The sequence below is a fragment of the Eupeodes corollae genome, chromosome 1 (genome assembly GCF_945859685.1).
Source record: "Eupeodes corollae chromosome 1, idEupCoro1.1, whole genome shotgun sequence".
Lineage (NCBI taxonomy): Eukaryota > Metazoa > Arthropoda > Insecta > Diptera > Syrphidae > Eupeodes > Eupeodes corollae.
The window spans coordinates 162,430,879-162,449,510 of NC_079147.1; the positions used below are offsets into that span (position 1 = coordinate 162,430,879).

At 36.4% G+C, this 18,632-nt stretch overlaps 1 protein-coding gene across 6 annotated transcripts in view; it reads right to left on the bottom strand.

The window, feature by feature from the left end:
- The window catches only part of LOC129954149 (regulating synaptic membrane exocytosis protein 1), a 202,662-nt gene that overhangs the window by 145,484 nt on the left and 38,546 nt on the right, over positions 1-18,632 (bottom strand). For all 6 annotated transcript variants that reach the window (XR_008782645.1, XR_008782644.1, XR_008782643.1 and 3 more), the window contains exons 2-3: positions 5,174-5,909; positions 1,576-1,780 (exon numbers count right to left, since the gene is read on the bottom strand). Coding sequence is in view for 1 of the 6 variants with exons in the window: in XM_056067867.1 (XP_055923842.1) it covers positions 1,576-1,780; positions 5,174-5,283 (315 nt within the window). In the remaining 5 variants the exon portion in view is untranslated. The remainder of the gene's footprint in view (positions 1-1,575; positions 1,781-5,173; positions 5,910-18,632) is intronic.

Genomic DNA, 18,632 nt, shown 5'->3' on the forward strand with positions numbered 1-18,632 from the left:
AAGATGGAGCATGTGCACCAATTATAGCGAAACACTTCAGCAAAAATTCCAAAAACAAATTTATTTCCAGGAACTAAAATTTTCGCTGGCTTCCAAGGTCATCTGACCTGACTGCACCAGATCCCAGATCCCATATTCAACCCTTCTATTCTGTCCCCCTTTTTTTTCTTGTTGTCAGATGGTTTTGAAATCCGTAGCGGAGTCAGACAGGACTGTATTATGTCACCAATATTGTTTTGCCGGTAAAAAGCGATGTACAGAGCACAGTTTTGTCAGGTATCGGAGGGATCCAATTAACTTTGACATCCTATTTAAAGCACTTGGATTACGCGGATGGTGTTTGCTTACTCTCTCATAGGATCATGGATCTCCATCAAAAGATAACAAGGGTGGAGAAAGAAGCAGAAATCGTGGGGCTGATCACCCTCGGAACCCGACCATCCTCTTAAGTAAATATTTCCTCACAACCGATGGGAAACTTTCAATACCTGGGAAAGTATCGTTTTCATCGAAGGCGGAACCGAACAAGACGTCATCTGCCGCATCGGCAAAGCAAAAACGACAAAAATTTGGAGAAATAACTCTATCAGCTTAAAAACAAAGCTACGATTGTTTCGCACAAATGTCTTATCTGTACTTCTATATAGGTGCAGAGCCTGGAAGGTTACTTCAGCCATTACAAGAAAGCTGCAAACCTTTGTGACCAGATGTCCTTGCAACATTGTCTGCCCAAACGAATAACCAATGAAGTCCTTCACAGGAGGACGGGTCAGGAACCTATAGACGCTATTATAAAAAGGCGTAAGTGGCAATTTATTGGACTTACGATTTGAAAAGGTAACAACTGCATTGCAGACCAAGCAAAGCAGTGATATCCGCTGACACAGGAAGGAAGAAGAGCTGGATGACAGAGAAGCACATGGTGCAGGACAGTCGAGAAGGTATCAGCGTCACTAGGCGAGAGTTGGAGGGAGCTGAAACACATCTCTAGAAACCGCATACGAAGCGTAGTAGAGGCCATATGCAAATTAAGGGGTCCCCAACGGCCTTAACAGGTCTGAGGACCTAAGTAAAGTAAGTAAGTACCTACTTCCAAAATTATTTATCAAACACTAAAAATGTAATGCTAGCTATGTGTTCCATAAATGTTGTTGTGTTTCTGTAACCATTTTTCAGAATTCCAGTTTCTAATTGAAATAATATTTGTATCTTCTCAAAATTATCATTAACACAAATAAAAAGAATTCTTAAAATTCTACTTTCAGATGAACTTCATAAATTAACCTTCTAATTTTTTTCAATCGAGGTAAAAGATCTTATTAATTGAGAGCTCAATTGAAAAATACTGTTACACTGATACACTAGAAGATTAAACTACTAATAAGATTGATATTCATAAAAACATTCCATCTACACATAAATATTATTAATTATGAGTTAAGCGCCTTAGCATACCTTCATATAATATGTCAAATGTGACTTTGATTTAAAATAAACACTAGATGTTAAATCAATATTATTTTGTAAGAAATAAGTTTATGTCCATCATCTCCTCAAGACTCAACTCTTACTCACCTTGTTACTACGTAACGTCACCTTTCCACCACACCTAGCACAGCACCGTATATTACAATAGTGGCATATGTGTCCAACACCATCGGCAAACTTCGTTTTAAGGCATATATGACAAGTCGCATCTAGCTCAACGCCAGCTTTCTTCTGCTGTTCCGACCTCTGACGGATGGCATTCTCAAGTGTCACAACTTCATCTTGTTTACGTCTTGATAAATTGTAAGAAAAAAATAAATCCCATTAAAAATATAGAAATAATGATGATGATGATGATGGTTTGAGTAAAACAAATATAATAAAATAGAAGCAACAAAACACACACATCAGAATCTTAAAAAAGAAAAACACTTTCCACAAATTTTCCTATAATAATGTATATACACATTGTATGTTGTGATTTTCCTAGGCTCTTACTGATTTCTTATTTCCTTGGCATATGTTAATTACGTAAAAGATGTCGCATCTCTCAAAAATAGCATAGTTTTTTCCTTATTTTGACAACAACGTTTTCAAATACAAGCGAAAGATAAGAATGATGTCTTTTGAAACCTAATGGCTGAAACACAAACACGCCTTAGCTTTGGCTTCGCCTGACGTTTACGAGTTCAGCCATAGGAATTCGATGCATGCTATCACAATGAAGCTTCGACCTCACGTTTCATTTGACAATCGTAAAGAAATAACGTAATGTTACGTAATGTGAATCCAAACGATTGCTCTAGTTCAAATTTTCTGAACATTTGCTTTATCTGACAGCTCAACAGCTGTAAAAGGTCAACAAACTTAATACATTTGCTTTTGGAGGGATTCCCATTTGTTATTATTGGCTGTGTAAGCTGCTATCGCTATGAATTTAATTTTGTCGATTTCAAAGGTCATATATTTTTTAGGTTTAGCAGAGTTTTTGGCGACTTCGATTATGTGTTCATCAAGAGATGGTTTTCTGATGCGAGTACTGAAAGCAGAACTGAAAGAACAGTCTCCTCCAGTATCCATGGGTACTACCCATTGGGGAGAGTTACGCTTTTGCGACAGTAGAAAGCATTGTGTTTTCAAATTCTACACGGTTTTTCATTCCCCTCATTGGACAATGCAACCAAGATCTTTAATGAACTAACCACATGCTGCCGTTGGTAGTTCAAATCCGAAGAACAAGGATGAGAATCTAAAAACGAATATGAAAAGCTTAGGGAAACTGTCATCAACAAAATAATTTTATGGGTTAGAAGTTTCAGGCAATAGATCATTTATAAAAATAAGAAAGAGTGTCGTAGACAATACGGAAACCAGCATTTATTTTATGAATTTCAGACTTGTATTGTATTGAACGGTTAGAAAGGTAATTTCTAATCCAACGAAGAAGGGATTCATCAATACCAAAAGCACAGATTTCCGGTAAGAGAGCTTGGTGCCGAATTCTATCAATTGCTTTTAAAATATCAAGTGCAAAATCTTACTTTCTCCAAAACGATGTAAAGATTTATTCCACTATTCGGTGAGATAAACCATGAGATCACCGTGGACCTATTGCTACGAAATCCATACTGCCGGTCATTAAGGAGCTTCCATTCTTCGACATATTTCTTAAACTGATTTTTTTTTTTTAATAAACGGGCCCTCTAGGGGTTACTAATACCCTTAACATGTTTAAAGTTTAAATACAGTACGAGCTGTGTGCTGTTTTCCATCCGCTCGGAAAGAGACCTGTAGAGTTGGAAAGATGGAAAAGCTTACGCAGTGGTTTTGCAAGTGTTAAAGAACACCCCTTCAGAACAATAGGGGAGATACTATCCGGCCAGCTGATTTGTATATGTCAAGGTCTTTCAGTACTCTTGCAACTGCAAGATAGTTTGATAGATTTCTTAGGATCAGAGGTCAGAAACAAGTCTAGAATGTTGGTGTATTCACCTGCAACATCAGGAATCCGAGTTGGCTCGTCCACTAACTTAGCTCAGAAAAATCTCGACCGACCTTATTTAGGGACCTTTAGACAGTAAATTTGCCAGAAGGTGGTAAGAAACATTATTAAGTAAGTAAACGGCTAGACCATGGTGAGTAAAGAATAATGGCACTTAGCCAAAGTCATGAAAGTTAAACTCCGTATGATCGGTGTGATTCTGAAACATCTACCAAAGAGACAAGTGTCAATAAGTCCACACAACTATCGACTTACGCAGATGGCATTGAGATCTTTAGAAGAAAAAGCCACATCGAGCGAGCGGACAAAATTTGCGACTTTTGTGGTAAACGTTGGAAATCCAACAGCAATAACGGCAAGTGATCCCAAATTTCAATGGGTCCAGTCATTCACTTACATTTTTGTGGAAGGACAATTCCGGAGGGGTAAAACAATGTGATACCCGAAATATACCGCCGAGTTGATATAGCCGCAAAAATAAAGCTTGGAAGACTCCGGTGGGCTAGTCACGTAGGACGCATGAGCGAATAAGTTCCTACTCGGAAAATACTTTACGGTACAATTCATTTAAGAATTCAGCTTGGAAGACATCAGCTAGAATAATGGCGTAAACCATGATGCCCGGAGCCTTAGGATGCGCAACTGGATGGCGTCTGCCAACAACCAGGAAAGATGGCAGAAATGACGAAAGAGAATATATTTAGGTGTAAGAGTTTTGTTAAGTGTTCTAATGAAATAATAATAACTTGTAAGATATGTAGTTTAAATTGTCTGTTAGAGAAGGTCGGAAGAAAGCGTGCTCGATGAATGGAACCTCAGTATTGTATTGTTCGATTCTAAAAAGGAGACCCTTTAAACTGCACCAATTACTGAGGAATCAGTCTACTTAACATAGCTGCCAAAATCTTTTCTGAAGTAATATCTTAAGTGAACGTCTTAAGCCCATCGTCAACAATCTAATTGGCCCTTATCAGTGTGGTTTTAGACCAGGAAAGTCCACAGTCGATAAAATATTCACATTACGGCAAATCCTGGAAAAAGCCAAGAACTTTAAATCGTCACCTAGCATCTCTTCATCAATTTCAAGGCCGCATATGACAGCATCTACAAGGACGACTAATGCCGATGTCAAAAAAGGCTTTAGACCAGGTGATGCGCTGATATTCGATTTCTTTAACATCGTCTTTAAAAAAACAGTGCAGGACTTTCAAATCAACACTATAGGCAATATCTTTTAAAAATCTAACCAATTACTAGCATATGCTGATGGCAATGACATGATCGGGTCACGTAGAGGGCATTGAAACCAATGCTCCGGGCCGGAAAGTCTTCGAATTCACGGTGGCACGCACAAGTGAAAAGTGAGCTCACCCAACTTGGAGTGCTCAACTGGCGACATCTAATCAGAGTCTTAATTAGATCGAGAAGTTTGTTGGGTGAGGCCCTAGTTAACTCAAGCCTGTAGCGCCACCTTAAATTAGTATGAAAATACAAGTCTTTTATTACTCTAAGGAAATTATAAAAATTTGTATCTTGAGTATTTTGGAAAGCTTATATTCTATGTGACGTTTTTACGAAACATAATTTTTGTCAGCTACTACGTCTAAGTATCCTAATGTGATAGACAACAAAGGTTTTTAAAAAAAAAATAAAAATATATAAAATTCATAGAACTCAACTTACCTCATAATCTCATTTTGCTGCTCTTCTTCCTGTTTTTGACGCATGAGGACGTTTTCAATTTGCATGCGTTCATTTGGCGTAAGATGTGACAAATCTGGCATGTCCTCCATTTTGGAATTTTCCTGGATGTTGCTTTGCAGAACTTTCTCAGTTGACTCAAAAAGTATGTAACTACTTGAATTATGTTTGTATGTGTTAACTTATAATGGCTGGTGACGTTTTATTCACTACTTCGTTATCCTCTTAACTTTTAAGTTACTTTAATTATTTCGATGGTCTAAGTATTTTGTGTTATGTTCTGTTGTCGATTTTTGTATTGGTTCTTTCGTCAAGTGTTTTGTTTTGTTTTTGTTTTATATTATATTTACATAATTCAGTTTTCTTATGTATGTTTTCTGCTGTTGTTGTATTATATTTTTGTCGTCTTTTTGCTGTATTGGTAGCGGATTTGCTATCTTTCAGGAATTTCTTCTTTCAAAAATTCTCGACCAACTCGATGCCAAAACTAGAACAATTCTAATACTCTTCGTTGGATATTTAACGAAAGATGATAATTTCGGTGTTGTATATGAATTCAGGGTCATTTTAAAGGCCGTTTTATCTTTTTCTGTTGTTATATAGATACAAATGCAACCTTTATCTGAATTGGAACTTTTGTGTTGTTCTTTCTAGTGGCTTTTAAAGAATATAGGTACACTTTCTAAACGTCCTGAGTGCATTATGATGTTCCAAGGAGCTGAAAAAATAAAATGTAATGATTAAAAATGGGAAAGAAAAGTTTATAGCTCAGAATATGTGGACATTTGTCAATATATATACATAATATTCCTATTACTAGGACTTGTTCACTCAAAAGAAATTACACTATGACAAAAGCCTTTGAGAATTTGTGCGTGCATCATTCTTTTCTAAATGGCTATAGAAGAGACAACAATGAGTCTACTGGACTAAACCAAAAGTTGAAGGGATTACTATAAAAACGAGGCCATGAGTTTAGTAAGTTGTAAGAACACAATTGATTTTTGCAATAAAAACACATAAAATAAATTGAAATGGAAATGTTATTAATACGAATCTAAATTGTGAGACAAGAACACACTTTGCTGAACTTCTAAATTATTTACTCACCACCAATGATATGATGAAATATGCACAACCTACTTTTAGCGCTAAGATCTTAGAAGAAATAATACAGAAGGACGGAAAATGAAGGTTTTTTTAACAGGGACGCTTCAAAAGTAGAGAACAAACGACCCTATATTTCTTGCCGCTCTTTTGACATTTCTCTTCAGCAAGGTTTACCAATCACAATGGGCCTAAGCGTGTCCATCACGTTAACTAAACATAAGGTTTGCCATTTCATGAAAAGATATACGAGCCAACGAGTCGAAATTATTAAAATTTACTACCGAAATTCGTAGCCACTGTCCTCAACGTTAAGAGCACTACGTCCAATTTATAGTCGTCATAATCATCCTAGCAGATCAACAATTGAGCGTCAAGTGGAAAAAATTGAATCCTCAGGCACAGAGAATAATTGCTTACAACATCAACCCCCGACAGTGAGCCGGGGGATTTACGCATAGATTTACTCTCTCTTATTTGGCGAAATGCTTTGAGTGAGTTCCTCTTTCTAAGCTACCAAGACATAACAACTTCACTTCTTTGTTAACATTTGGTATTGGCTTAGTCTATCTATATATTGGTTTTTTTGAGTAATGAAAAAACATCTAGAGGAGATAACCCTAGAAGTGGTCGCCCGACTTTATGTGGGATGCATTCCGCCGTGCTTTATCTATCTAAATTCCTAAAAATGATTTTTAATTCCACTTCAGACTTATTTTTTAAACATATTATTAAATACCGATGACATTAGTCATTCCATTTGTATATTTACTGATACTTATTGGGTTTGTATAATTTTTATCAGTAAGTCAACATCCGCCCAAAGGAAGGACGACAGCCCCGTGTTTACCATTTTTCGCAAGATTTAATCTTAAGAAGGAAGTAAACCTGTAGCTTCTTGCGTTCGCTTACAAGTTGAGAATTTTGTCAGTGCAATTCTAAGTTGTGCCTTTTTAAATAATTATGAATTGATCAGTATCATTCATCATCGAGCTGCACTGATTTCTCTAACTAGTTCACCAAGAGCCACCACCAATTCACAGGCACAGAACAAAATGTTCAAGTGCCAGTGAGACAAAGAAGTGCCCGAAGTGTCAAGAATCTTTCTGTCGCTGAGGCTTCAGTAGCCTAAAGCTCACACAACGTTCTCAAGCGTTGGTCATCTCTGTGACGTCGTTTTGGCGAATTTTGCGAAAAGATTTTGGCCTACATCCTAACAAAATTAAACTGACGCAAGAACTGAAGCCGTTTGACCGACATAAGCGTTTTATGTTCGTGAATTGGGCTGAGCAACTTGAAAATGATTTGGATTTTCTTCGAAAAACCATCTTCAGCGATAAGTTTCATTCTCCTGGCTGAATAACTTCGTCAATAAACAAAAAATGCGGTATAGGTCAGGTAGCAATCTATACGTACTCCCTGAGCCATCATTGCGTCCCGAAAAAAATTACGGTTTGATGTAGTTTATGTGCCGCGGCCGGCCGCCCGGCGGCGGGGTCATTGGGCCGTACTTCTTCCATGATGATCAATCGCTGGAAGATCGCTGCCGTTTAATGATAACCCAATATTTTTGTTCGGGATTGAATAATATGGACTTGGAGGACATGTGGTTTCAACAGGATGGCGCCAAAAGAAACACAGCGTATGTCACAATCAATTTATTGGAAACCTAGTTTGGACGACGTGTTAACTCACGAAATGGCTCAGTCGATTTGCCGCCGTCGCTAGGCTATATCCTGTGGGGTTACGTCAAGTCTATGGCTAAGCCAACAAGCCAGCGACGATTGATGAACTTCGAACGAATATCGAACGTGAAATTGCAGCAGTATCGGTCGATTTATGCTTAAGAACCGTTGAAAATTTGGTTCAGCGTCCGGACTTCTGCAAGCGTGTCCGTGGTGGCAATACAAAAGAAATCATACATAATGGCATCGAGTGTACTTTCACGGGAATAAAGAATTTCATTGATATCCAAAACCGTTTTTGTTTTATTAGTGCTCTTATTGAAAAACACGATATATACAGCTTTTAATGGACTCAAGGATGCAGACAATTTCTTTCACTGGAAAAAAAAATAATTGATTCAGAGTGTTTGTCCGGATATATAGAGTACCTAATTACTTAAATCATAACTGACTCAGTCATCGTGCTATTTTGGCATCCAAAAATGTTGAAGTTGTAGAAATTAACTTCCAGACGCAACAGTTGTTACCAGGTGATCTGATGACTTTAAAATCAAACGATACTGTAATTTGAATCAATCTCAATTATGCACGTTGTGTCATCGAAAAAATCAACCGAAATATTCTTGAAGCAACCATTTTAACTTTAAAGATAAAAGGGAAAATGGTCTTGTTGCCACGTGTTCCAACGAAGCCGTCAGATTTTACCATACCCATTAGAAGGTTATAGTTTTCAATTCGTTTAGCTTTTGACATGTCTATAAATAAGTCTCTAGGCCAAACAATGTCCATTTGTGTCTCATGGTCCGCTATATGTTGCATATTCACGTGTATAACCGTCGAACCTATTTAAGTTAACGAAAGACAGGTTAACCCAAAATATTGTGCACTAATTAGTGCTAAATTACATATATAGAATTTTAAAGTATTTATAATTCAAAATAATAAATATTAATATTAGAAGATTTTATACTAGCCTACCAACCTACCTAATTTACAAGTTTAACTGTTTTTACTAAAAATTTTGTAATATACTAAATAAAAATAATAAAAAAATTGTGAATTTCATTTTTTTCTTTTGATCAATTCTGTTTAAAGTCCTTCCCCTTCAAGTGCCAACAAATTTGTATGCCAGCTTTAACGTTTCCGTCATCGTTCGTAAATTATAATTTCATAATAATAAGGGTTAACGGTAAAAGAAAATTAGTCAAGAAGGTTGCCATGTTTTATTATGAATGGGATATATGTGAAAAAGCATGTTGGTGATGATCTTTTCATACTGTTCTCCTTAAATAGTTTACAACAATGTACAACGTTAGCCACGTCAACGCTTTGGCCAGCTCAGCTTATATGTTTATGGAATAGAAAATGTGTCAATCGGGCAGACAGCAAATAGCCACGCTATGTAGACTAGACTAAAATTAGGAAATTGACAAAGATCCTAAGTTGTTAAACAAAATATATAATATTTCCAAAGTTATGCGTTTAAAAGGATTTTTTAATATTCCGATTATTTCACAAGTTAATTAAAGGTCAAAGAAACTGGGTTTGAAGGTAACAGAAACTGTTTTGTCATTTTAGTTTCATTTTGGCAACCTTTATAGTGAGTGAAAGTTATAGCTCTGACAAAGTGTTTATTTTTGAAATGAATAATTTTGTGAAATGGATAGAAAAAAATCTACGTATTCTGTATCATTCTATAAGTAAATTGTCAAAAACTTGTCTCAAAACTTTGAACGCGTTTTTCTCGAAACTAATTTTTTCGAGCTGGCGGTAAGGATATATCGAGTTCCAATAGACCGATTTACTTCAAATTTGGAGAGGATGTTCTTTATACATCTCTTTATCGTGTGGTTCTTGCCCAAAAATATAACTCCTCATTTAGTATTTTTAAAAAATTCGGAAATGCTGGAAAATATGCAACAAGAACATTTTTTTTTTAAACTGTTGCCATTTTGTTAAAAAAATTTTTTAAACTTATCCAAGGGTCAAACGATAGCGACATCTATATAATAATTAAAAATCCGTCTGGTTTTTGTTTTTCAGATCACCAGGAGGGTTGGTAGGATGCACGCCAGGACACCCTCTTTTATTTACTCCCCCACCTTGAATGGCTTGCAACTTTGTTAATTTTATTTTTTTTTTAAATAATTTTTTATGTATGAACAACAAATCAATAAACAAATGATAAAAAATTTATACTAAAAATATTTTTTGTTTCCTTTATACAACGCTTCAAAAACCGGGCGAAATTCATGTACTAGAATACCCCCTTAATACTCAATACGTTCTAGTATATATTATACCTTTTATTCCAATACCTAAGGGTGATTGAGGTGATTTTAAAATCGAGTGAAAAAACCTTCTGAAACGTTTAATTTAATTTCAAAACCTTTTCGACTAGTATTTTTTGGCCATACAGTAGGTAACTTTAATGAAGCTTTATTTGATAGTGTTCTAATGCGATTTTTCAAGTAATAAGTGCAAATGATAAAACTTTCTAACCTTTTGGTAATGGTAATCGATCTCAAACTCAAGTTAAGATCACCTCATTTGAGCATGCTCAGAGAGCCAACCCATCATACCTGCTAATGGAAGATTTTCCAAACTTACCACAGCATTATGGTAATGTAAGAGGAGTGCAGATGTAGAACAAAAATATCACCAATACATGGGTGGAGACAACGCCAGTGGTGAATTCCCATCCCATGCCAACATCATCTGGTAAGTTGTTCTCAATGGAAGAACTAATGGCTGAATCACAAACACGCTTCAGCTTTGGCTTCGTCTGAGGTTGCTTTGAATGACATTTCTATTATTTCATCCCTCCAAAGAGCAAATATTTTGTTTGTTGACATTTTTTTTACAGCTGTTGAGCTGTCAGACAAAGCAAATGTTCAGATAATTGAACTAGAGCTTCTGTTTGGAGTCTCATTACGTTACATTACATTCTTTTCTTTACGATTGTCAAACCAAACGTGAGGTTGAAGCTCCATTGTGATAGCATGCATTGCATTCCTATGGGTGAACTTGTAAACGTCAGGTGAAGCCGAAGCTGAAGCGTGTTTGTGATTCAGCCATAATTTAGATGATCAACAAATTAGGTTTATGTAAAACTAAAGTAGAACAATTTCAAATATCGCACAATTAGCTACTAATTTGTATATATTATAATGTCAAATACAATGGTAGATTATAATTTAAACATTATAACATGGAATGCCAAAGGCTTCATAATACAAATTTAGAATTTTTTAATTTTTTTTATCAAAATGCAATCGATATAGCTTTTGTAAGAGAAACATGGTTACCTATAGATGTACCTTTTTCTACACCAAATTATACATGTTATCGCGTAGATCGTATTGATAGGTGGAGGTAGCAATTTTAGTAATTCAAAATTCTCTTTAGACCGTTACTAGGAATTGATTAGTTGAGAATGCTGGTGTGGAAATATGGCTACGGAATCATACAGCAATAAAAATATTTTGTGTGTATTTCCCAGGAAAAAAATCCTCTGTAGAAAAGAGAATGCTTCTTAAGAGAGATTTAAGGAGATTAATTATTAGAAACGAAAACTATCATAATCGGAGGTGACCTAGACATAAATATTGGGGATGTATTCGTGCAAACTCGTGGGGTAATGATCCTCCTAATATGTCTTGTTTTCCATATTGTTTTCGTTTTGCAAAACTTATTTTCAGTCTGGGTCGATAGGTTCATTTTCCGTTCTTGATCTGTACCATAAATGATTAAAGTTCTTATCATATTCCTGTTTTTTGTAAAATGAACAAAACAGTAAAAACCAGAGAGCAATACTTTCTGGACCTTAAAAATACTAATTGCAGTCGTTTCAGATCCGAAATAAGGTCCAATTTTAGGCCAATTCCAACTGATTTGAATAGAGTATCTTTAAAAGAAGATGTTGGTTTTCATGTCGGTTCGAAGCAGTGCAGACATTTATACCAAAAAAATTAAGAAACTTTTGTAATCAAAATGCCTTATTGTATTTTAACTTACATTCGTATAAGGAATTCTTTTAAAAGACAATGGCAACGTTATCGCTTACAAGAGTACCGCAATGAAGTTACATTTTATATCAAAATGATAAATAGATTTCGAAATAAAAATTGGAATAAGAAACTTCGTAAGTTGAATGCTAAACCTTTTTGGAACATAGCAAAAATTATCAAAAATAAAAACAGACAAATTCCTAACCATCTGTACGAATATTTCAGTGCCTAAATATGTCTCATTGTCTGTCATTCTAGAGGAGGAACTTATCCAGCCCCTCATGAACCCGCAACCCTGACTCGTAAATGCTTACACGGGCCTCTGTCTCTGCCCAGCATTAGTCTGTTGTATGTCCCCAACATGGGAAATCTGCAAATCCGGCTCGAAGGACCAAATGTTATGTCTAAGTTTTTGTTATAAAAAAATTAGTAAAAAAAGAACAAAGAAATAAAACATCAACCACTTTGTAGAAATCAATTTTGAATTATATTTTTAGTCACAAGACAATGTATATTCGATTATACAACAATTCCATTAATTATTTGACATGTAGCTCATTTGTGGACTGTATTTGATAATTTTTAGAAGGTTTGTTTCCTTCAAATGTTGAACTGTCTTCTCTCCGTAAATTTATTCTCATTTGTAATTGTACTTTCGTACACCATCAATATAATGAAATATAATGATGAAGTTGTTTACCAAAACTCGGATATAAAATTCAGCGCTTATTCTACTTGATATCGAAAAGGCATTTGACTCAGTTTGGCACGATGGAATTGTGCACAAGATGTTATATTTCAGGTCTCCTTCGTATCTTGTAAAGATTATCCAAAGTTTTTTGTCCAATCGTTACTTTGGTATTTTCGCCAACAACTGTTCGTCTAACTGTTACCAATTCAACTATGGTGTCCCGCAAGGATCAGTACTAGGTTGTTTACTGAACAATATTTATACTTTTGATATTCCTAGATAAACAGGTTGTCAGATAGCCATATTTACGGATGATACGGGCATCTTTTCATCGCATGAATTTTGTCTTAACATTGAGATAAATTTGAAACATTAAATGGAAAATAAAACTGAATGCCGCAATACCAAGCAGTCAACTAACCGTTAATGCTGTAAATGTTAAATAGGATTCAAGTGTGAAATATCTTGGTATTTATTTAGATCAAAAACTCATTTTCAGAGAACATATTGCCAAAACTCTACAAAAAGTAAAATTGAAAGTCATCTCTTAGCAACGACAATAAAATGGTTATTCAAAAAGTAGTTTTCCAAGCAATACTTCTCTTTGGATGCCAGGTTTGGGGGAAATATGCAAAAACTCGTCTTAAAAACCTGCCAGTTTCACAAAACAAACTTATAAAATTGATGCTTAACCTTAAACGATATTATTTCACCAAAGACTTACATGATATAGCAAATGTTGAATTGATTTCTCTAAGAATCAATAAACTGACTAACACTTTCTTGCTAAATTGAGAAACCTCTGAAAATCCGCTCATTAATCAATTGATTCACTAACCATTTTTCGGATGTTTTTGTTAGTTTGAATTATTCTTATGTTTATATATTCTCGTTAAATTGTTTATTTTTTAATTTATTTTTCATATGTACATTGTGTTCATTACATTTTTTTTACTAACATAATTCTAAACAAAAGTTTAGGGATCTTAATTAAAAAATTTAAAGGTTTTGTTTGTATTTTCCTTCAAAATTATTACTTAAATTATTAGTATCTAAATTCTACGTACAAATTAATATACTTGTTCAGCAGAAAGATATCATAGAAAAATATCAAATCTCTAAGTATAAACTGCGCGGTAGCTTACCAAATGTAACTTAATAAACCTTCTTCTAACCTTCTTGTTTGAAGTCTTTTTACTAAGTTTATATCAATGGATGTATAATTTAATTATGTTATCAGTTCTTTTCCTAATGAAAGATCCTTACTTAAACTAACAAAATCTGACAATTACCAACACATAAATTGTTCATTTTAAATATTATTATTTGTGATACAAGAACTTGTTCCATTTATCAGCACTTATCCAGGAATAAACCGGGCTCTCGACTTGAAGCAGCATACGTACTACGGACAAAAAATGTCTAGCGTGATTTTTATCCTTCCGATACTTGAATATTGAAGTGCGGACTGGAAAAGAGAAGGATTTTTGGATTATATGTCGCATCACATCTCGCCTTGATGTCAAAGAAACTTGAAGTGCAGCATACCGTTCATATTCATATACCTATACACACACAAAGTGTGAAAGTCCTTCTTTTTATACCTACACATGTATAGGTATGTACTTTGCTTTACATGATGCTCCTGAGTCCTAAGAGTGTATTTAGTCATGTTGCCTTTTCCTTCCTTAAACGTTTCGTTCACAAAATTGCATCACAATTTTAGTTGAAGCATTTTGTTTGGATTATGGTTTAGGTATGCTACGAGTATATGCCAAGTTTATTGATGATAATGGTTTAATTTGTATGTGAAAAGCGCAGTGATTGCCGCATTCAAGGGAGAGTTAATTTTAGGATTATTTAGAGGGCTAAACACATTAATTTTCTATCGTTATTTTGTGTTTTGAAGAAAAATTGGTAATTGTCAAACTTACTTGATCTTAAAATAAATGTGTGCATGGCAAGAAAAGATATTTGTGCAAAGTTATAAATTAAATATGAATCACCAAAGATTGCTTGGTTTATTTATAATTTAAAGAACAAATGTATTCGAACTAGAAACCCGGTACATAAGCGACGTAGACTATTAGGTGATAGATACAGGCTTGTTTTTTAATCAAGTATGCATAGAAGGGCGAGAGCTGCTCACGAGCTCTATGAGCAGAAGAGGCGAGAGCAACACCGACTTCTCAGAAGGAAAAAGAAAGGGCATGAGAAGCGTGCGGTCGAAGATGTTGAGAGCTTCAAAAGCAGGAATGAAGTCTGAAAGTCTTATGAACAGGTGAAACGAAATTCACAAGTACATAAACCTAGAACCGGAGGCTGCAAAGACGTAAGTGGAAACATCATAGTGGAACCGCAGTCAATGCTGAGGATATGGAAGGACTACTTCTGCAGACTGTATAACGGCGGCGACGAATCGAATTCCTCTGTCAGGCAGGATGATTCATTCAACATAAACGACGAAAGCCAACAATTCCGTCATCCCGACTTAGACGAAGTAAAGATTGCTCTAAGCTGAGTTATAACAGAGCCGCTGGAGTAGAGACCCTTCAAACTGCACCAATTATTGAGGCATCACACTTCTTAGCATCTTATAATCTTCTTTGCTGTAAAATGCGAACGTCTAAAGCTTATTGTCAACAACCTGATAGGTCCTTATCAGTGTGGTTTTAGACCACGAAAGTCCACAGTCGATCAAACCCAAGTAAATCAAATCGTCACATCATCTACAGGACGGAATGTATAGAGCCATGTCTATAGTATTGGCATCCCTGCCAAACTCGTCCGTTTGTACAGGACAACCATGGAGAATTCGCGATCCTTAAAGGTGATGCGCTGTCATGCGATTTTTTAACATCGTACTTGAAACAATAGTACTGAGTTCACACGTCAACACTAGAGGCACTATCTTTTAAAAGTCTGTCCAATTACTAGCATATGCTGATGACATTGACATAATCGGAAGAACTCAGTGTGTTGTCAATGGGGCTTTTGTGAGTATTGAGGCCGAGGCGAAAAAAAACTTGATGGTTAATGAGAGCAGAACAAAGTACATGCTGTCATAAAAAAATGGCTAACAAAAACCGAAGTCTCGGTCGTATACCTAAGCTCCGCTTTAAACGCAGAAGACAACACCAGCGCTGAGATCAAACGAAGAATAACTCTTGCTAACAGCTATTTCTTTGGGCTAAGAAAGCAATTGATTAGTAGCGATTAAAGTGACGCTATTATAAGGCTCTCATTATCCCTGTCCTGTATACGGTGCAGAAGAATGGATTATGAAAAAAGAATCTTGGGTCGTTTCGAGAGAAAAGTTCTTCGCGTGATCTACGGTCCCGTATGCATCGAAAAGAAGTAGAGAAGAAGATGGAACGATGAGCCCAGCGACGACGTAAACTTAGCCAGAAGAATAAAAGCCCAGACTGATGGCTGGGTCACGTAGAGCGCATGAAAACCAAAGCTCCGGCCCAGCAAGTCTTCTTATCCGGACCCACAGGACAGTGCAGTAGAAGAAGACCGTGGATCAGGTGGCGCCCACAAGTGGAAAGTGACCTCATCCGACTTGGAGCGTGAAACTGGAGAAATCTAACTAGGGACCATCGTTTAGAATTTGTTGAGTAGGCCCTATTTCACATACGACTGTAGTGACACTTTAAGTTAGTAAAAAATGTAGACGCAAAAGTCTTGAGAAAATTTTTAAATTCACACATTTATATCATCAAGCCTCTTAGAAATGGCAAATGCCATAATCGACGAACAAACGGGACCAATTTCCTTGTTAGTGACGAAGGTTGAGCTTCAGCTCATCTTCAACTCAATAAAAAACAAAAAGTCAGCAGGTGTCGATGGTATATCCAACGTTGTACTAAGACATTTACCAATGGAGGCAATTGACATTTACACCACGCTCTTCAATAATGCAGTGAATAATGCATATTATCCAATGCATTGGAAGACCGCTGTGGTTCATCCTCTGCCAAAAAAGTTAAAGGACAACTCCAACCCGTCAAATCTTCGGTCGATAAGTCTTCTTCCGAGCATCAGCAAAGTTTTCGAGAATATCATCAATAGGGCTCTGAATAAGTGGGCTGCGGACAAAAAAATAATTCCGGATAAACAGTTTGAGTTCAAGGCGGTTTATGACACAATTCATGCTGCGTTTAAACTTGTTTATGATATCCAATGGAATAAATCAAACAAAACAATGCACAGGTGCTATTCTGGTTGATTTGGAAAACGCTGTTGACACCGTTTGATTAGAGGGTCTTTACCAAAAACTGAGGAGGCTTGGCATGAGCAAGCCTCTGTTGTATATACTTTATGATATGCTTAACGGTAAAAAGTTTGTTGTTAAAAGTGGCAATGTAACTTCTATCACAACATTCTTAGTTAAAAATAGTCTTCATTCGGTGCATTCTCCGATTCTCTTCACAATTTACACCAGCGATCTGAAAGGTAGTCTTACAAAGGCAATTGCGTTTCGACAAGATTCAGCGATATTGCGAAGACTGGAAACTGAAAATAAATGTCCAGAATTCAGAGGCGAGGCAATTCTTTTCCGGGCTCCGTTGGCTAGGGCCACGAGGGATACGTGTAAGAATTGGCGCAAGATGGTCATCGTTGATCTTCACGGGCAGCCATTAGCGAGCAAAAGTGTTGTGAAGTACCTCGGTATTTGGTTAGATCAGTATTTATATATCGACAGACATATAAATGTCTGACGAAACTGCTGTTTTACAGCAGTCGGCTTGACCCCAGAGATAAGGTAATTTGCTACATGGCCTTCATACGACCGATGATCGTTAATCGTTGTCCTGTGTGGTTTAACGTTGCCCCTTCCCATATGGAGAAGTTTCCTGAGTTCGAGCGGCAGTGTTTGCGCGCATTACTATTTCAACGAGGTCTTATACAAAGGGGCTCGAATCAACAGAATTGACAATTTCGTGATAAAACTCGTTCGAGTTCACATTGCAAGATCTATGTCTTCGACCAACAATTTTATTTTCGGGGGGGGGTCTATCCGAACGACAACTATTTTGAGAGTGCATGCTTGAGCGGCTTTATTCCACCAGAGGCATTCCTCTTTTTAGACAGATGCGGTCTGATACAGGATAGATTTACAGTTCCGCTAATCTACCACATCAGACGACGAACCGTGGATAGGCGAATCCTCTACAGTCGGGACGTCATGGCACAAGGCGGAGCAGAGCTCCTTCGGTTCAATAGGGCTGTGTCCGAACGGGACCGAACTGAAAGGGTGAAGCAGGAGAACCAGTTTTGGGGCTTCTATCGGCACTTGATAGTGGGTAGTCGGGATCTGGTTTTAAGCCTTGGACGGCTTACATAATTGTTTTATAGTTTTAGAGTTTAATTTTAAGTAGAATAGGCATGGTGAACTGTTGGAGCAAAAACAAAATACAAAAAAAAAATATTTGTTTATAATAAACGGGCACTCAAGAGGATATTAATACCCTTAACATGTTTAAAGTTTAAACACAGTGCGAGCTTTAGGAAAATAGGGAAGGATCAAAGAGGAGATACCGATGCACATTGGTCTTAAAGTTTTGAATATCAAAATGATAGGGAAAATCAGAGCTGGGTAAAGCATTCCACATTCTCGATGTGCGGTTAAAAGAAGAATCTCTATATTTGACAGTACGTGCGAAATTGAGCTCAAGGTTAAACTGATGAGCATTTCTAGAAGTACGAGTATTACGGCTGAATTGTTTTAGGGAGGGAATGCAAGTGGCTAATTCGACAGAACAGTGTTTATAAAAATATCGGTAGAACAACAAAAGGCATGAAACATTGCAGCGGTGTTCAAGTGACGTAATTGTTTCGGTTATATTTCTGTTGCCTATCATTCTCAAAGCACTTTTTTGGATCCTGTCCAAAATACTTAGACTTGTTTTAGGGGCACATGCCCAAATATGCGAGTTATATTG